Raw genomic sequence first — 21,090 nt, forward strand, 5'->3', positions numbered from 1 at the left:
TTCTGAAACCTTACAGCAACTCTAAAATTACCCATAGCTCTCCCCTAAAGGGGAGGTTAATTTGGTCTGGGAATGGAAGTCTCTTAAAACTAAGCCATTTGACAATGCTACTGATTGTTGAGATGTTTTATGATGTTGTTTTATGATGTTCCGATGGCTGCCTGTTTGAAATTATGGTTTTATTACTTTAATGTTTTGATCTGAACTGTGAACAATTTTTGGAAACTTGATTTAAAGGATGCCTAGACATTTGGCATACATAAATGAATGTAAAGTGCATAAAAGGAGAACTTAACTAAAACACCCATCAGCCTAATGATTTAATAGCCAGCAGCTGCAACCTGGAATCAGGCTGCTATTTCTTGTATTGGTTTGCTGGTCATAGCTTTTACTTAAGGAACCACTGATTAGCTTTGACTCAGTTACTGGGTTTGCCACCAGCACATTGACGCTATGTTCCATGTTCACAGGTTACAGTCAGTAAAATGATCACTATTTACTACGGATAATTCCCCACAAAAGAATTAGATCCATCTTGCCTCGACCAGGGTCAGGGCCTTTTCGGCTCTGGCCCCATACTGGTGCAATCAGCTCCCTGTGGAGATATGGGCCCAACCGGATTTGTTACCTTTCCGTAGGGCCTGTAAGACGGAGCTGTTCCGCCAGGCTTTTGGTTGAGGCAAGCGGGCATCTTTTCCTTATGGCTTATGCCAGGGTTTCCCAAACTCCCCCCCCCCCCCGCAATGGCCTGTTATTTTTACACTTCTCCGTGGCCCACTAAAATTTGGGAGTGGAGCCAGGAGACTTTGGGGGTGGAGCCAGGAGACTTTGGGGGTGGAGCCAGGAAATGATGAACAAACATGCTTTAAAACCCTTGCAATATTTTGTTTAGGAAAGGCAGGAGAATAGTGGGATTTTGCAATGCAATTTTAAAAATAAAACAAAGAAAAAGCACAAGGATCACACAGCAGAAAACTAAAAATATAAATGCTCTCAGCCTGGGAAAACATGAAATGGCAGGCAGGCAGGAAGGAAGGAAGAAGAGAGACGAATGACACAGAGAGAGAAAGAGCGAAAGACAGAAAGAAAGAAAAGACGGGGAAAAGACTGACAAAAAGAGAGAAAAAGAAAGAAGGAAGGAAGACGGGAAAAGACTGTCAGAAAGAGAGAGAGAGACATGAAATAGCAGGGCATTTCAAGTTTCTCCCTCCCCCCCCTACTCAGATTAGTAATGGGAAGAAAGGAAGGAAGAAAAAGAGATGAGGGAGGGGTGAAAAATAAGCAACTTTAACTTTCTACCACTTCCTAATCCTCAGAAATTTCATACAGTCCTCTCCCCAGCTGAATTTTAGCAGGCGCACTCCTCCTGTCTCTGAATATCTGTGCACAATGAGGGCTAGAAACACAACAGGGGGAAGGGAGGGAGGCAAAAGCAACATGGCAAACGCAAAACTAGGCGCAACACAGGGGAGGGGGGAGGCAAATGCCTAATTTCCTCCCCTCCTCCTCCCTCTCTTCCCCATCCCAGGTCAATTACAATGTCCATAAGGGAGCTGCTCAGGGCTGTGTAAAGGGCCCCCCAATCACCTGATCATTGAAAGGGCACCGCCGCAGTGGATAGAGCCAAGTACCATCACCAGCTCCTCCCCCCCCCCGGGGGGATCAGAGTGATACTATGAGGAGGCTGAGGCCGCTTCGGCAGGGTTGGGCTGATTGGAAGTCATTTGAAGAGTGTGCTGAAGGATGTGAGGGAGGGGCGAAACTCCTCCACCTCCATCCTGCTTTTCAAACGTCGAACCAGGCCAGGCCCTGCCGAAGCAGGTAGGGCCTCTGAGCCTTCTCTGATCGTGCGGGTGGGGGAGGGGGGCGGAGCATGGCATGGCGTTGGGGAAAGGGAGGGAGGGGACAGACCCTGGTGGTGGTGGCGAGCTGAGCCTCGTCTTGAAGGAGCCATGCGTTGGCGCTGCGAGGGCAGGGGACGGCGGCAGTGGGGGGGGGGTATCAGAGGGCAGGGAGTGAAGGCCCGGTTGCAAACAGACTGCAGACCGGTCTTTTATGCACTAAATAATGCTAAAGTTAAATTTTTTTAGAGCTTTTTCCAAACTATGCTAGATTTTCAAGATGAAGATATAACGGTTTTTGGAGACATGAATGGAGTACTAGAGAACCAGTTTGTTGTAGTGGTTTAGAGACTTCTGTTCCTCCACAAGCAGCTGCAGGGTGACCTTGGGTCAGTCATAAATTCTCTCAGAGCTGTTCTCTCAAGACTACTTCTCAGAAGAGCTCTTTTAGCCCACCTAAACAGGGTGTTTGTTGTGGGGAGAGGAAGGAAAGGAGATGGTAAACTGCTCTGAGGCCCCAAGTGAAGGGTGGGTTATAAATCCAATATATTCTTCTAGATCCAAAGAAGTACAGATCCAGGAATTTTAAATGTGTGAAATTACCCCCCCCCCCAAAAAAAAAAAATAGGGATGGGTACAAACCAGGAAAATGGTGTTTGGTTCGTTTGGTTCATGGTTCGTTTGATTGCACAAACCATGAACTTACATGAACCATCCCAAACCGGTTTATAATTTGTTTGGTTTGGGAGCCCCTCATGAGTTAGAGACACCAAACTCACAGGGAGTCTTCAGCAGGTTCTCCTCCACCCTCTGTCCACGTTTGATGAAGATTGGAATTGGGTCTCTGAGTTGTAGCCCCTAAAGCATATGCATCCAGGAAAGCTCAGCTCTAGTTTCAAGTTTGGTTCCCAAAACCACAACAAGGAATACCATCCCAGCCAGGAGAGGTGTTTAAAAAAGTGTTCCACTGTGTGTGAAGAAAAGGAGTCTCTCAAAGCTTCCTCTAAATCAGCCACACAGTAAGCAGTTCTTCTGCTCTCATGACAACCTCTGTGTTGCAAAGTGAAAACAGCAAGTCAGGGTGTGGTGTTTTACTGGTATATAATCTGCTCCCATTGGACAGAATGGGAGCTCCACGGTTGGCTTCCAGTGCTGCCAATCAAACTATGGACAACTGTATTGAGTGTTTCTAGGGCTTCCCATAAGTCAGGGGTGGGGAACATTTTTTCTGCCAAGGGCCACATGGATATTTATAACATCATTCGCGGGCCATAAAAAATTATCAACATAAAAAACAGTGCTCCGCCGAGGAGAGTGATTCAGGCCTGCAAAATTAATGCAAATATTTGTTTTTCTATTTGAAGTCATGTGGGGAGAGCCTAATCTGGTGCACACTCACACAAACATGGCCCACTGCCCTAGGCAAATGCATAGACTGAGGCAGTACACGTTGGAATTGTTGCCAGGCAGAAGGAACCAAAGCTCCTCCTGGATTTCTTGGAGGACTTGGAGCTGGCACTGTATTTTCCTTTGTAGTTTTGTCTGCTTTCTCAATGTCCTTTGGGGTTATATATCACCTAAAAGATATTTTGTACCAATTTTCTCTTAATGCCTGGCTGGCTGTAAACTTGATTTCTTTTTCCATAAGTGTTCCCATTGATCCACAGATATCTGCTCTATAAAATTCTGCATCCATTTTTTCACTTGTTCTTCTGTTTCTAGCTGAAGTAACAACTTGTATATCCATCACAGTAAATGATCTTTTTGTTTGTTTTATATGGCTTCTTTCTTTTGTTATGGTCATTTTGATTGATTTCTTAATCCATAAATAACTGTGTAAACCTTTTTCCAGATCTACTGATCCAAGTTTAACTGTTCTTTGCCTTGGGTTTTTAACTCAATCTGTAATCCAGACCAGACCTGCTGCTTGATTCATCTTCCTCCTAGTTTTCTGTTCCACTGCCAAACTACTTCTACAGGGTTAAGGTCTGCAGATGTATACTGTACATCTGATATTGAATGCCATCTGAAGATAAATATGTTAATGGTTTTAATCTGACTAAGTATTGATTGTTTTATTGTTTTATTGTTTTTAACTGATATTGTATGTTTTAATCCATGATGTATGCTGCCCCCGGCAGAGGGTGGCCTAGAAATTAAATTTAAACAAACAAACAATTCTTAATGTTACATTCCATACATGTACAGCTGAACATGTGATTTAGACTCTACATTTATCCAGGCAGTGATCCTTGGCTTCACTGGTAAACTGAACATATGTTAGCCTATTTGTACAAACAGGACTTTATTCAAAAACATTTTTTTTTTACCATTGGTTTATTTTGTGATGTATGCATTACATTAGCTTGCTATTCATAAGGGAGCTTGAGGATTTTCCTATGAAGATAAGTCTAATTTCCCTTCACTTTTCCCTCCATTTTATGGAAATTTAGGTTAACTAGTTCCAGGTGGGCAGCTGTGTTGGTCTGAAGCAATAGAACAAAGTAGAAGTCCAGTAGCACCTTTCATCTTAAAGGTGCTACTGAACTCCTACTAGGTTAACTAGTGTGACTGATAAGTGTCACACTGGGCAAGGGATTGGAATTATTAAATTTACTGTGGATTCCAGTGTGTATGATGCCTGGATGCTTTTGTGGCCATGTGAATACAGGAGCAACACCCTTGCTCACAAAAGTGAACAGCCAAGAAGCAGGCAAACAGCATTGAATTACATTGTGAATTGGCTTCAGCCATGTGATTTCTCCCCAAGATGCCACCCAAATTATTCGGTAGCACATGGCAAACAGCATTGAATTACATTGTGGACTGGCTTCAGCCATGTGATTTCTCCTCAAGATGCCACCCAAATTATTTGGTAGCAACACAGAGAGCAACCAAGTATGCAGTGGGGTAACAGCATAATGAGGCTCCTGGATATGGCTTAGAATGACAATCTCAAGGAACATCTATATAGGATGGCCTTATTATACATAAGTAGTCATTCAGTAAGAATTTAGGAGGCCTGAAATTAAGTTCCAGTTCATGCCTCTAGTAACAGTGCAATTTTCTATGGAGTTACTCCAATCTACAATATTGATTTCTTTATATCTTTTTTTATATTATATCTTTTGGTTTTCTGTTTGTTTTTCAGTCGCATAGTCGATTCTGACTCTTTGTGACCCCATGGACAAAGTCACCCCAAGTCCTCCTGTCTTCCACCATCCTCCAAAGTCTGCTCAAATTCGTGTTTGTTACATCAGTAACATTGTCCAGCCATCTCATCTTTCGCCATCCCCTTCTTCTTTTGCCTTCTGTCTTTCTCATTTGGTGGCCAAAGTATTTGAGCTTCAGCTTAAGCATCTGACCTTCCAGTGAACAGTCTGGGTTGATTTCCCTTAGGACTGACTGATTTGATCTTCTTGCAGTCCAAAGGACTCTCAAGAGTCTTCTCCAGCACCACATCTAAAAAGCATCTATTCTTCTGCGCTCGGCCTCCCTTATGGTCCAGCTCACACAGCCATACATTACTACTGGGAATACCATCGCTTTGACTATACGGACTTTTGTTGGCAGGGTGATGTCTCTACTTTTTATTATACTGGCCAGGTTTGCCATAGATGTCCTCCCAAGGAGCAAATGTCTTTTGATTTCATGGCTACAGTCACCAGTGATCTTGGATCTCAGAAATGTGAAGTCTGTCACTACTTCCATGTCTTCCCCTTCTATTTGCCAAGGTGTGATGGGACCAGATGCTATGTCTTAGTTTTTTTGATGTTGAGTTTCAAGCCTACTGTCAGGACCCAGACCTGCAGACAACGACGGGCAGCTTCTGTTGCCCTGGCAATCGGCCAGGACGCTGGCTGTCGGCTGGGGTGTTTCCAAAGGCAGCACGAGCGTTATCTTTACAGTCCTTAATTGGTCTGCACCATAAATCAGGCCAGCCGAAGGGAGTAGCGAAGCGCGGAGTCTCAGGAATGCAGAAGGGTCATCAACCAGGGAAAGCAAGCCGAATGTATACAAAGTACTTAGCCAAAGCAGAGTCCAGTTTCCAGTCCAAAGTCAAGCCGGGTCGGGAAGCAGACAGGTTCGTTCAGCAGGCAAGGGGGTGCAGGGCGCGGTCACGTCGGAGGGTGATCATTCGTTGCCAGCACAATTTGGCCTGAGGCCAGGATCCCAGATATAGTGTGCTGGCTAATTGGCTTGTTAGAACTCTGGGCTCAGATCTCTCCTAGCACGCCTGCGTGCTTCGCTACGCCTGTTTCTGAACTCTAGCCGTCTCCTCTCGCGTAGCCGTTCTGCAGGTGGTGGTGATTCTGGAGGCGATGAGCTAGTGCCTGGTGTGGCCTGATCGGTTTCAGGTGGCCCCTGCTGCTGGCTTGCTCCTTCAGGACTTACGTCCGACGTTGGTAGAGGCATCTGCACAGCAGGGGCGGGGTCAGAAGCAGGCACCTGCTCTGAGTCAGCAGGGGCAGGCATGACACTATCCCCCCCCTCAGGCCCCCCCTCATCCAAGCCGCCTGGCTTATCTGGGTAGGCCTCATGGAATTGCTGGAGCAGGTCAGGGGTGTGCAGGTGGGTAGCCGGTTCCCAGGAACGGTCCTCGGGAGGGTAGCCCTCCCAGTCCACCAGGTACTGGAGCTGACCTCGGTGCAGCCGGGAGTCCAGGATCTGACGGACCTCGAACTCTTCCTCATCGTCCACCAAAACCGGTGGTGGAGGCGGTGGTGGAGTGTCCCTGTTTGGGTCCGGTGCTGCCGCTGGTTGGAGGAGGGAACGATGGAACACCGGGTGGATCCGGAGGTGGGCAGGGAGGCGTAGGCGGAACGCCACGGGGTTGATTTGCGCCTCTATGGGGAATGGACCGATGAAACGAGCGGTGAGCTTGGCGGATCGGCCAGGAGTCCGGAGGTACCGGGTCGAGAGCCAGACGGAATCCCCGACCTTGAGGGGGGCTCCGTCCTGGCGATGTCGATCCGCGGCCAGTTTGTATGCGTCTTTGGCGCGTTGGAGCTGGGTGCGCAAGAGGTCGTGGAGCGCATGGAGTTCCTCGATCCGGTTGTCGGCCGCGGGGACATTGGCGGATGGGCCGAGCGGAGGGAAGAACCGGGGGTGCAGTCCGTAGTTGGCCGCAAACGGTGTGGTCTGCGTGGAGCTGTGCAGCGCGTTATTATATGCGAACTCTGCCAGGGGCAGCAGAGAGGCCCAATTGTCCTGTTGATAGCTGGTATAACAGCGCAAGTACTGCTCCAGGGTGGCGTTGGTCCGCTCTGTCTGCCCGTCGGTCTGGGGATGGTAGGCGGAAGACAAGTGAAGCTCCGTCCCCAAACCGTGTTGGAAGGCTTGCCAAAAGCGGGAGGTAAATTGCGGGCCCCGATCCGAGATGACCTGCGTGGGTAACCCGTGCAGGCGGAAGACGTGGTTTAGGTAGAGCTGGGCAGTTTCCGGTCCTGACGGTACTTTGGCGCAGGGGACGAAGTGGGCCATTTTGGTGAACAGGTCCACCACAACGAAAATGCAGGTGTGGCCCTGGGACCGTGGTAGGTCCACGATAAAGTCCATGGACACCACATCCCAGGGACCGGCGGGAGTAGGCAGGGGCTGTAGGAGACCGGAGGGCTTGGCCGGTACGTTTTTGGCTCGGCGGCAGACCTCACAAGAAGCCACGTATCGACTGACGTCTGCTCGGACGCGAGGCCACCAGAAGTCTCGGGTCAATAGATGAGCGGTCTTGTTTTGCCCGAAGTGGCCAGCCGGGGGTGCATCGTGGGCAAGACGGAGGATGCGGGAACGGAGAGGCCCGGGAGGGACATACAACTGCTCCCGATGGTAGAGCAGCCCATCCCGGGTGGATAGTTCACTGGCAGGGTCTTGCTGCGGTTCCTGCCGGTGTTTCTGAGCCCAAGGGTCGGTGTCTTGACTGGTCTGTATCTCTGCCACCAAGGCGGGTGCGGTTAGAGTGGCAGCAAAGACCGAAGGTGGCAGGATGCTAGCCTTGGGGGCTTCGGTGGTACTAGAGGCGTTATAGTCCGGCCGGCGGGACAGAGCGTCGGCTTTTTGGTTCTGGGAGTGCGGGACGTAGGCAATGGTAAAGTTGAACCGTGAAAAGAACAGGGACCACCGGATCTGCCGCTGGTTCAGCCGGCGAGTGGTCTGCAAGTGCTCCAAGTTCTGGTGATCTGTGAAGACTTGGACCGGATGTCTGGCTCCCTCAAGGTGGTGACGCCACACCTCGAAAGCCACCTTGATGGCCAAGAGCTCTCTCTCCCATATGGTGTAGTTGCGTTCGGCGGCAGAGAGCTGCCGGGAGTAGTAGGCGCAGGGTTGCCACGGCTGGCTGGGATCGTCCCGCTGGGAGAGCACGGCTCCGAGGGCCACATTGGAGGCGTCTGCTTCCACCATGAAGGGCAAGCGGGGGTCAGGGTACCGCAGGAGGGGACTTGAGGAAAAGCTATGCTTGAGTTGGCGGAAAGCCTGGTCGGCTTCTGGGGTCCACTGGAAGGGCTCCTTAGGTCGAAGGAGTCTAGTCAAGGGCTTGGTCAGGTCGGCGTAGCCCGCGATGAATTGCCTGTAATAGTTGGCGAAGCCCAGGAGGCGCTGGACGTCCTTCCGATTTTGAGGGGCCTGCCACTGGAGGATGGCGTCGACCTTCCGCGGATCCATCTGGGTTCCTTGGGGGGAAATGATGTGCCCCAGGAACTCGACGGACTGAAGGTGGAAGGCGCATTTCTCTAGCTTGGCATACAGGTGATGGGCTCGGAGTCGTTGTAGCACCTGGCGGACGTGTTGGACGTGCTCCTGCTCGGAAGTGGAGTAGACCAAAATGTCATCCAGGTAAATGATCAGGAACCGGTCTAGCAGGTCGCGGAACACGTCGTTCATGAACCGTTGGAACACGGCAGGGGCATTGGTGAGCCCGAAGGGCATAACCAGGTGTTCGTACTGGCCATACCTGGTGCCAAAGGCGGTCTTCCACTCATCTCCGGCTTTGATACGAACCAAGTTGTAGGCCCCTCGAAGGTCGAGCTTGGTGTAGATCGTGGCCCCCTTGATACGGTCGAGGAGCTCCGGGATCAGCGGCAGCGGGTAGCGGTTCCGAATGGTAATCTTGTTGAGGGCTCGGTAGTCGTTGCAGAGCCGTAAGTCCCCGGTCTTTTTCTTGACGAACAGGACCGGTGAGGACAAGGGTGAGGTAGAGGGTCGAATGAACCCTCGGGCCAAGTTCTTTTCCAAGTACTCCCGGAGGGCAGCTAGTTCTGGGTCCGCCATGGGGTAAAGGCGGCCTGCTGGTAGCGGGGCGCCGGGTATCAGGTCGATGGCGCAATCGTAGGGCCGATGTGGGGGAAGCTGGTCTGCTTCCTTCTCGTTGAAGACGTCCGCGAACTCCTGATAGGGAGCTGGTAGAGTGGTGGCGGCCCCCAGGAGGCTGGTGGTGAGTGGGGAACCGGGTTGGTTGGCAGGCGGCACAGGAGCCGAGTCGGGTGGTAGTGTGGAACAGGGCGCGAGGGCGCTCGAAAAGCTCAGTTCGCGTTGCACCCAGTCCACATGAGGGTTGTGGGCCTCAAGCCAGGACAGGCCCAGGATGACCGGGAAACGGGGCATGCGGGCCAAGTCAAAGGTCTGTTTCCCCTGGTGTTGCTGGACCCATAAAACGAGTGGTAGAGTCTCGTGGCAGACGGGTCCAGAGCGCAGCAGACGACCATCCACGGCCTCAACCAGTGTAGGAGTCTTCTTTTCCCGGACGGGGACGCCATGCTCCTTGGCAAAGTGATTGTCCATGTAGCAGCAGGCAGCCCCTGAGTCCAACATGGCATGGACGAAGATCCACCGGTCGTCAGGAAGCCGCAGACGGATCGGGACCAGGAACGGGGTGGGTGGTGGGTGGACGGAGCGGGTGGACCTCGAGGAGTGCCCCAGGTCAGGAGGTCCAACTAGACCTGGGGCTGGCCTTTTACCGAGGCGGCAGAACTTGTGGGGCGCTTTGGTTTGGCCGGACATGAACCTGCGAAATGCCCGTCTCCACCACAATACAGGCACAGGTTGTTGGTGCGCCGTCGGTTCTTCTCCTTGGGAGTCAGGCAAGGGCGGGCGACGCCCAGCTGCATGGGTTCTGCAGCCGGCGGAAGAGCTGGGGTGCCTGAAGCAGGAGCCACCGTGGGGACCCGGGGTGGGGTGTTGCCCCTCTTCTGCCTCTGGCGTCGACCTTGCAGCCGCCCATCGATGCGTAGGCACAGCAGGATCAGGTCTTGGAGGGCGGCTGGGCGGTCACTGCGTGCTAGTTCATCCAGGACAGCATCGGAGAGACCTTCAGTATATTGGTCCACCAAGGCAGCTTCGTTCCAGGCCAGGTCTTGGGCCAATAGTTGGAACTCTGTGGTATAATGAGACACAGAGTTTTGACCTGACGCAAGGCCCGTATCTTACGATTAGCCGTCTCAGCACGCACGGGGTTGGCATAAGCAGCCGTGAAGTGGGCCTTGAACCGGGTGTAGTCTGCCAGCAGTGGTGAGGGCTCTAGCAGCAGAGGAGTGGCCCATTTGGCCGCTGGCCCTTTAAGCAGGCTCAAGATAAAGCAGACCTTAGTCTTGTCCGTAGGGAAGTCGCCCTGCCTTATCTCCATGTAGAGTTCACACTGGGCGAGGAAGGCAGGGAACTCCTCCAGGCTTCCAGCAAATTTCTCAGGAACGCTCACCGGGCAGCGAGAGCGGGGAACGGCGGCGGCAGCCAAGGCCACGGCATTGGATGCAGCCTGTTGCTGGAGAGCAATTACAGCCTGTGTCAGCTGCTGCACCTGATCCAGGAGCCCCGGCAGGGGGTCCGCGCCTCCTGCCGCTGGGTCGGTCATGGTGTGCCTGGTGAGTTTTGGGTGCTGGCAAGCTGTCAGGACCCAGACCTGCAGACAACGACGGGCAGCTTCTGTTGCCCTGGCAATCGGCCAGGACGCTGGCTGTCGGCTGGGGTGTTTCCAAAGGCAGCACGAGCGTTATCTTTACAGTCCTTAATTGGTCTGCACCATAAATCAGGCCAGCCGAAGGGAGTAGCGAAGCGCGGAGTCTCAGGAATGCAGAAGGGTCATCAACCAGGGAAAGCAAGCCGAATGTATACAAAGTACTTAGCCAAAGCAGAGTCCAGTTTCCAGTCCAAAGTCAAGCCGGGTCGGGAAGCAGACAGGTTCGTTCAGCAGGCAAGGGGGTGCAGGGCGCGGTCACGTCGGAGGGTGATCATTCGTTGCCAGCACAATTTGGCCTGAGGCCAGGATCCCAGATATAGTGTGCTGGCTAATTGGCTTGTTAGAACTCTGGGCTCAGATCTCTCCTAGCACGCCTGCGTGCTTCGCTACGCCTGTTTCTGAACTCTAGCCGTCTCCTCTCGCGTAGCCGTTCTGCAGGTGGTGGTGATTCTGGAGGCGATGAGCTAGTGCCTGGTGTGGCCTGATCGGTTTCAGGTGGCCCCTGCTGCTGGCTTGCTCCTTCAGGACTTACGTCCGACGTTGGTAGAGGCATCTGCACAGCAGGGGCGGGGTCAGAAGCAGGCACCTGCTCTGAGTCAGCAGGGGCAGGCATGACACCTACTTTTGTACTCTCCTCTTTTACCCTCAACAAGAAGTTCTTTAGGTCCTCCTCACTTTCTGCCATTAGAGTAGTGTCATCTGCATATCTGAGGTTGTTGATGTTTTTCCTGGCAATCTTAATTCCTGCTTGTGCTTCATCCTGGCCAGCATTCCGCATGATATATTCCGCATATAAATTAAATAAGCAGGGTGACAATATACATCCTTGTCGAACTCCTTTTCCTATTCTAAACCAATCAGTTGTTCCATATCCCATTCTGACAGTTGCTTCTTGACCCTTATGCAGGTTTCTCAGGAGACATGTGAGGTGGTCTGTACTCCCATCTCTTTAAGGACTTGCCACAGTTCATTGTGATCCACACAATCAAAGGCTTTAGCATAGTCAATGAAGCAGAAATAGATGTTTTTCTGATTCTCCCGTGCTTTCTCCATAATGCATCGAATGTTGGCAATTTGATCTCTAGTTCTCTACCTCTTCGAAACCCAGCTTGAACTTCTGGAAGTTTCCGATCTACATACTGCTGAAGCCTAGCTTGTAGGATCTTTAACATCACCTTGCTGGCATGTGAAATGAGTGCAACGGTGCAATACTTTGAACATTCCTTGGCATTACCCTTCTTTGGGATTGGAATATAAACTGATCTTTTCCAATCCTGTGACCACTGTTGTGTTTTCCAAATTTGTTGGCATCTTTTAGGACTTTGAATAGCTCAACTGGGATACTATCATCTCCGCTCGCTTTGTTGTTAGTAATGCTTTCTAAAGCCCATTTGACTTCACACTCCAGATGTCTGGCTCAAGGTCATCGATTTCATTATCATGGTTGTTCGGGACACTGAGGTCTTCTTGTATAATTCTTCTGTGTATTCTTGCCTACCATTTTTGTCCTTTATCATGTCCATCTTTGCATGAAACGTTCCCTTGATTTCTCCAATTTTCTTGAAGAGATCTTTTGTCCTTCCCATTCTATTATTTTTCTCTATTTCTCTATTGCTTTGCATTGTTCCTTCAGGAAGGCCTCCTTATCTCTCCTTGCTGTTCTCTGGAAATCTGCATTCAGTTGGGTGAATCTTTCCTTTTCACCTTTGCCTTTCCCTTTCCTTCTTTCCTCAGCTATTTGTAAAGCCTCATCAGACAGCCACTTTGCTTTCTTGCATTTCTTTTTCTTTGGGATGGTGCTGATTGCTGCCTTCTGTACAATGTCACAGATCTCCGTCCATAATTCTTCAGGCACTCTGTCTCTCAACTCTGGTTCCTTAAAACTATTCCTCACCTCCACTGTATATTCGTAAGGGATGTGATCAAGGTCAAACCTGAATGACCTAATGGCTTCCCCAGTTTTCTTTAGTTTAAGCCTGAATTTTGCGATGAGTAGCTCATGATATGAGCCGCAGTCAGCTCCAGATCTTGTTTTTGCTGACTGTAAGGAGCTTCTCCATCTTTGACTGCAGAGTATATAATCAATCTGATTTCTGTGTTGTCCATCAGATGATGTCCATGTGTAGGTTGTTAGAAGAGGATGTTCGCTATGACCAGTTTGTTCTCTTGACAAAACTCTATTAGCCTTTGCCCGGCTTCATTTTGTTCTTCAAAGCCAAATTTGTCAGTTGTTCTGGTTACCTTCTGACTTTGACATTCCAGTCCCCTATGATGAGGAGGACATCTTTTTTTTGGTGTTAATTCTAGAAGGTGTTGTAGATCTTCATAGAACTGGTCCAGCCTCTTCTGCATCAGTGGTTGGGGCATAGACTTGGATTACTGTGATATTGAATGGTTTGCCTTGGATAGGGACCAAGATCATTCTGTCATTTTTGAGATTGTATCCCATTACTGCCTTCCTCACTTTCTTGTTAACTATAAAGGCCACACCATTTCTTCTACGGGACTCTTGGCCACAATAATAGATGTAATGATCCTCTGAGTTAAATTCACCCATTCCTGTCCATTTTAGTTCACTGATTCCCAAGATGTCGATGTTCAGTCTTGCCATCTCTTGTTTGACCACATCTAGCTTACCTTGATTCATAGATCTTGCATTCCACGATCCGATGCAGTATTGTTCTTTGCAGCATCGGACTGTTCTTTCACCATCAGACACATCCACAGCTGAGCGTCCTTTCGTCTTTGACCTAGGTGCTTCACTCTTTCTGTGGTTACTTGAACGCTCTTCCCCAGTAGCATATTGGGCACCTTCTGACCTGAGGGGCTCATCTTCCAGCACCATATCTTTTAGCCTTTTGTTTCTGTTCATGGGGTTTTCTTGACAAAGATACTGGAGTGGTTTGCCATTTCCTTCTCCAGTGGATCACATTTAGTCTGGGTTCTCAGCTGTGGCCTGTCCATCTTGGGTGACCCTGCATGGCATAGCCCACAGCTTCATTGAACCACACAAGCCCTCTCACCACGACAAGGCAGCAATCCATAAGAGGTTTTCTGTAGTTTCTTATCAAATGGGCTTTACAGGTTATTTTAGACTCTGTGCAATTCTAGATACCTGACTGCTGCCAGCTGGAAGCAGAGAGAATAAATTTTGTAGTGCTTTCATTTTTGTATCTGATATATACATGCCAGTGGACAGCAAAGAAAGACATCTGACAAATTAGCACACAATTGTGTACATCAGTCCCATTGATTTCAGTGCATTGCAAAGTATTGCCATGTTGGAGAGCAGCCACAGAATAGGACTGCTGAATGCTCGCTAGTCTGTGGTTTGCTGGGAGTTTAGATAGCAAAGATTTTTTAAAAAATGGATTGTAGAGGTTGTCTTGAAAAGCTTCTGCTTCCTTTTTTTTTCACACAATGAGGTTAATTAGCATTAATTGCCCTCAGCTAGTACATGTGAAAATGCAAGCAGTAGAAGTACCCTAGCTGTCTCTTCAACACTGTGGAAAGTGCCGTTTTAAAAAAAGAACTGATAGTGATGGTATAATTTTCCCTGTTGTTCTCAGGGACGTTTGCCATTTTATTCAGAAGAAAATTTTAAGACTTGTCAAGCATCATACATAGTTATCATTACTTGGACTTTAAACACTTCTGATCATTACCTGAATTTATACATTCATTTTTATTGTTATTCTTCACAATAGTATTTGTTTGTTTGTTTGTTTCAGTTTTTATCTCACCCTCCCTGCAAATAGTCTCAGGGTGGGTCACAACAGTAATACTACAAAATCATAAAAACAATTAGAACAAATAAATAATAGAACAATTTTTAAAAAGCAGATACTACATAGATTAATTAGGTTTAACAATCCTAAGTAGCTGAAAGTGACAAGGCCATGAACCAAGAAGCAATAGAGATCTTATTAATATGGGCAGCATACAGTTGGAAAGCTTCAGCAAGGAAGGCCAAATAATTGGCTGCCTCCTGCCTTAACCAAAGGCCTGGTGGGACAGCTCCATTTTACATGTCCTGAAAAACTATAATAGGTCTTGCAGGGCCCCGATCTCAGATGGGAACATGTTCTACCCAGCCAGGGCCAGGGCAGAGAAGACCTTGGCTGACGCTAAGCAGACATCCTCTGGGCTGGAGACAACCAGTAAATGATGATTTATATCCCACCTTTCTCCTTCATTGGGGGAAGTAATCCAGGAAGTGGTTAGGTCATGCCTCTGCTCACTCAATAGGATGACTGCTCCCACTGAAGAGAAAGAACCTTCAGGTAAAGTCCAATGTTTTGTTCTCCCCAATGGGGACTCAAAGCAGCTTTCATCCTTCTCTTCTCCATTTTATCTTTACAACAATCCAACGAAGTAGTTTAGGCTGAGAGAAAGCGACTGACCCAAGGTCACCTACAGAACTTCCATAGCAGAGTGGAGATTCAAACCTGGGTCTCTCATCTAGTCCAACACTCTGTACCACATTGGCTCCCAACTGTAGGGATTTCCTGTTTTGATCTGAATAATAATGTTCTGCATCCCCTTAAAAATACATGTGATGCTCGTTTCAATTGTTGTGTTTTTTTCCCTCCACCAGATGTATATCACCAACACAATAAAATCCAGAGGAACAAGGCTAGCAAAACCAGTCCTTTGTTTGGGCTTAATGTGTATGGCCTTTCTTACTGGGATCAACAGAGTAGCAGAATATCGAAATCATTGGTCAGATGTGATAGCAGGATTTCTAGTTGGCATTTCTATAGCAGTGTTTTTGGTAAGTACATTTAAAAGCAAATTGCTGTTTTTGATGTGTGTTTGGCTGAAGCTGCCTTGTACTGATTCAGGACGTTGATCCATCAGGGTCAATACTGTTAACTCTGACTGGCAAGCCCTACTTGAAGATGATCACCATCTTCAAGTACTTGAAGGGCTGTCATATAGAGGATGATGTGGAATTGTTTTCTGTGGCCCCGGAAGGTAGGACCAGAACCAGTGGGTTGAAATTAAATCAAAAGAGTTTCCAGCTCAACATTAGGTAGAACTTCCTGATGGTTAGAGCGATTCCTCAATGGAACAGGCTTTCTCAGGAGGTGGTGGGCTCTCCTTCCTTGGAGGTTTTTAAACAGAGGTTAGATGGTCATGTGACAGCAATGAAGATCCTGTGAATTTAGGGGCAGGTGTTCGTGAGTTTCCTGCATTGTGCAGGGGGTTGGACTAGATGACCATAGAGGTCCCTTCCAGCTCTATGATTTTCCAGGGTCTTAAGCAACAGTCTTTCACATCACCTGCCCAGGGAATGAACCTGAAACCTTCTGCATGCAAAGCAGATGCTCTACCACCAAGCTGCTGTCCACCCCCAACAAGTGTACAGTATCTTATCTTTTTTTCACTCAGTGGCAAGCAGGAGATTTACAAGAACAACAGATATGCACACATATATTGAAATACACAGTTTTGCAAACACAAAGTCCGTCATGTGCTGTAATGAAGAATCTTCACGTAAAAGATCCCCATTCACATCCTTTTGCCTGCATGGAACTGAATGGGGAAGCCCTGGAAGTATTTCCATGTATATACCTGCACTCACAAGGAATTTCCAGATTGTAATTTATGTTTAAAATGCAGTGTGGTTAAAAAAAAAATCCATTTTCCTGGCCTCATATTTCCATTTCAGGGTATCTGGTATAATGGAAGGCTTTCACACATGTTTAGTGTACAGTCAATAAGATTTATGTGGCTTTCCATCTCAATACATTTATTATTTATAATTTTTTATTAGCTGCCTCTCCTTTTTTTAAAAAAAGTGTACTATTGAAAAATGAAATCTTGTTGCAGATCACTGACCATCCCAGGTATCTCCAACATAAATGGATTTCAAAAGCCACTGTATGGTGGGACAAACAGTGTAGGTATTCTGTTCATGAACTATGTATGGTTTGGATCAAACTTACTTAATTGTTCAGTGAAAAGTACAACTCCATTTCAATTCTCTCTACCTTGGGAAGATTATGGTGACACAACTTTTCCTTTGTACTGGTTTAGGGTAATGCAAGTACAAACATTGTTGAATACAACCATTTAAAGGGGTCTTTTTTGCTTCTTGACATTCCCGATGAACATGGCACATGTAGATGTATGCGCATATAAGTATTGGTTTAGCCTGAAAATTAATTCAATCTCTACCTCCCCCACACACAAACATTTAAGTATCAGTTTAAATACTACATGTGGCAACTCTGTAGAACAAAAAGCTAGCCATAAAAGTAAACAGAAGCATCATCCTAAAGAGTTACATCTTTCTGCTGATTTCAATTGACTTAGACTGGAGTTATTCTTCATAGGATTACTGTGTTAGAACTGTGTTAAGTTACTTTTTTTAGAGATGTTCTAAAGATCTCATTCAGTACACAAGAGTACGCAAAAAATTAATATTTATATCTCAACACATTGAGTTGGATCCAGTGGTAATTTTCTGCTACTAGAAAGCATTATGTCAGTTGAATGAAACTGTCCTGCCTGTCTTCTCATGTTATAGCCTACTAAGCTTCCCTAAATGCTACTTCTGGAGACAGGGGACCCTTTGAAAGAACATGAGATGTGAATTTGGGGTCCTCAATGTAAAAGAAGAATTGCTGGAACACCTCCTGCCCTGCCACACCATTTCTGGTGGCAGAAAATTACTGTTGGATCAAATCAATACAATTCTTTCATAAGATTTATTTTTCTCTTTCTAGGTTGTGTGTGTGGTAAATAATTTTAGAGGTAGACAACCAGAAAATGAACATTCTCACATGGACAATCTGGCCCAGATGCCTATGATCAGCATCCCACGGGTAGAAAGCCCTTTAGAAAAGGTAATGTTCTTCCGGGTTGTTTTCTTGTTGAGTCTGTCCAATTTATACAATTTCTGGTGTATTTCTTCTGTTTTATAGTCACAGCCTTTCATTAACAGAATGCTGCGGCTGCCCCCGTAAGTTCCTAAGATTACGTGATGCCACATAGAAAATTAGCTATGGTTCAAGGAGCCTGAAAACATCAGATTATGGCACAGATAAGAGAATCTGAGAACTTTGTCATTGTTTTCCAAATATTCCAGTCCTGTGTACATGAAATGAGGAGAAATTTCCTGAGACTCAAGCTACATTTAGTTAAGAGGTCCTTGTACAGGTCAAAAGAATGTCCAGATATTGAACAATCTTGCTTAGCTCCCCCCCTTCCCAAATGAGTTCAACCCTATACAGAAAACGTGTGATCAGAAGTTCAATGTATGATGGTTTAAGGAACAGGCATTCTCTTGTCATGATAGCAGGACTGTTTGCTGTGGAAAATTTGTATTGCCTTGCCAAAACAAGTTTAGAAGATCTATAACAGTAACTAGTGGATGCCAGCTGGATTAAATTATGTATTACATGTAAAATGAATGCATTTGGCAATGCTAACATTTTTATTTTGGAAAAGATGCTTGTTAGTTACATCATAATAAATTTGATTATGCCAGAGTGATTTTGGTTACAAAAACAACTGTGGAGATTGATGATGGGACAGAAAGAGCAAAACCTTTAGCCTTAATGTTACTTTGAAGAATATTTCATCAATCTTTATTATTACCACTCTGTCTTTATTAATCAAGCTTGTGTAATGCTGACTTCAGAAAGCATTCCCTCCTCTTGTGACAGCCCTAGCTTTTAGCAAGTGTCCTACTGGGCACCCAAACACCTCCCCATAGAAGGTACCGGTAGTTTACTTCATCACAGATGAGAAACATCCCTAAGTTCTAGATGCTCAGATATGCGGTAGTAATATCCTCCCTTTAAGTGGACTTTTATGATACCTATGTTATCTTGCACTGGAGTATCTGCTCAAAAATCCCAACCAACTTCTTTGAAACCTAGTTCTTGGATCATCCTTTTCTCAGAAGTCTGTGACAGCTGGGTATTACGTGCATCTACGGACGGACAGACAGCTTTTGCTATTGGACTGCTCCAGCTTTTCACATCAGGGCTCCTCTCAGCTCCACTGCTGGGAACCAGCTGCACTGGTCAAGAGAGGGACTTTTGTTGTCCCCAGGATCATTATGATGTCACTGATGGCATCATGATGACATTTTTTTACTGGATATGGCCTGATCCATGGGCTCCTGAGTTACATGGCTCCTCCCCTCCGTGCCCCCTTCCTCCCTTCCCCATGTATCAATGCCGGAACTGGCTCTAATGCCGCGTTCCGGCCCCCCGCCCCCCCGCTCCCTACCTGCCCCCCTGTGCGGCTTCCCGCCTACCTCCCAGGTGCGAGCTGTGAAGCCAGCAAAGCTTACTTTTAGCCGCAATGAGCAGGGGGAAGGGAGCAAGCGAGCAGGTTGCTGCCGCTTTTAGCCGCGTTGGGCAGGCCAGCGGAGTGCCCCAGCACAAAGCACATGGGGGGGGGGGGTGTGCAGCAGTGGCTGCCCAGCGGGGGCTAGCGGGGAGGGGGGAGGGAGACAAGCTAAGCGCTTGCCTGGGGCACTGGAGGGGGGGTGAGAGCCCAATTTGCTGCCCCCTGCCTCTCAGCGCCCTAGGCAACTGCCTACTTTGCCTAGCGGGAGGGCTGGCCCTGGTTATATCTAAGTTCACATCCCTATTGAATACTGGAGTAAGTATAGAAAGCAACTTCAAGCAAGGGATGACCAGAGGCAAGCAGTGATTAGAACTTCACACACATGATGTTTTACATCATACAACTAAACATTCTGATATGAAGTAATAAATCAGCTTTGTATTTCTACTCAGGATTGCTAAGAGACACTACAATAAAATCATTGCTGAAAATATTAGTTGCCATAACAATATTTCCAGATGCCATGGTGACCCGATGCCTGGGATTTGTTAAGTCTTGGGTTAATAACTCATGTTATTATTGAGCCCATTACAGTTGCTGTGAAATTCTGCGTTTCATTCATTACAGAGAGGGAAACCTAGACTTGCTGCCAGTCAGTGTATAAACACACTATGGCCCTATTCACACAGCGTGTAGAGTCCAGGTTAAACTGACCTGGTTCTGTTCAAAATATCTTTGTTCCGGATATTATCAATCATGCTGCAATTTGAATCACTCCGTGGTGAAACTGTCTTCTGCCGTCCACCCGACAGCACTATGCAGTTCTTTTTCTCTCCACTATTATGTGCATGTGCGCATTATGCACATATGCGCATAGGTTAAAACATTATGTGGTTATGCACACATTGCCAAGTAGCAAAAAAAATAGCAACTGTAAACCGGATGTCTGAGGCTCCTTTTGCTCTGGGACACGCTTCAGACATCCAGAAGTTGGTTAATATCGTAGCAGAACTATCCAGACGGAGAAAACTACGAGGTGAAACCAGAGAACTTAAAAAACACCGCAAAGGAGCAGATAACAAAATAATCTGGTTCTGAGAAGGATTGGGGGCAGGCTACCACGAATTAATACCGGGAGGCAGATGTTGCTCTCTGATCAGCCACTTTAAATCTGGAAGGAAACAGCAGCGACATCTGATTATACTGTGCATCTGAACAGGGCCTATATGATACGTGTGCTTATAGACCCATGTTTTAGATACCTACACTTTACATTTTTTGTGTGTGTGCTTAAACATTCTTTGTGTACATCTAAAAATATGCCTTGATGTAGGGTCACATACACCTATTCAAATATAACAATCAGTTGCAAAAATGCAGTTATATATCCCCATGTTTATAAAGAATAATAATGCACAGACCCTGCATAATAAGAATGAGCAACACATTGTGGATGTGAAATAACTTCCTTGCCAATGCTTGACTGCATAAAATTGACTTGCTGAATTGGTGCAATAATGTATTATGTGGCCCATAGAAAATGATATTCCTTGGGGCTTATTAGTTTTTTTGTTTTACTACACTGCATAAACTGCAATCTCTTAGGAATTAACCTGTCCATTTAAAAGATGTCTATGTACAGGGACTGTTGTACAAGCCATTTGCATGTTTCATTCAGTTCCAGCTGCAGAACGAAATGTACCAGATTTCTTTTCAGCATTCTCCGACAGGCCTTTTAAACCAAACAAGTCTAAGTAAGCTTTTCTGACACTTTGTCATAAGGAGGTCACCATCTCATTTGCTCGAGCAAGCATTTAGATGATGAATGTGTGTCTTTGGTGTAATCCACTCTGTTAGCTCTTTTCAAGGCATCAAAACAGAGCAAGATATTGGCCACTATGGGAACACTGTTGCAAAGGCCAAATTAGATGCAAGCAGGGGCAGTCTTATTTGTTTCCCCTCCTCTCTGGTCCATTTGTGTATGAAGCACAG

The 21,090-nt window shown here is 47.1% G+C and overlaps 1 protein-coding gene across 2 annotated transcripts in view; it reads left to right on the plus strand.

Annotated features, from left to right (window-relative positions):
* PLPPR5 (phospholipid phosphatase related 5) overlaps nucleotides 1-21,090 on the plus strand; it is a 104,395-nt gene that overhangs the window by 74,756 nt on the left and 8,549 nt on the right. For both annotated transcript variants that reach the window (XM_060232207.1, XM_060232208.1), the window contains exons 4-5: nucleotides 15,386-15,562; nucleotides 17,523-17,642. In XM_060232207.1, coding sequence (XP_060088190.1) covers nucleotides 15,386-15,562; nucleotides 17,523-17,642 — 297 coding nt within the window. The remainder of the gene's footprint in view (nucleotides 1-15,385; nucleotides 15,563-17,522; nucleotides 17,643-21,090) is intronic.

Source organism: Heteronotia binoei, chromosome 2, assembly GCF_032191835.1.
Source record: "Heteronotia binoei isolate CCM8104 ecotype False Entrance Well chromosome 2, APGP_CSIRO_Hbin_v1, whole genome shotgun sequence".
Taxonomy (NCBI): domain Eukaryota; kingdom Metazoa; phylum Chordata; class Lepidosauria; order Squamata; family Gekkonidae; genus Heteronotia; species Heteronotia binoei.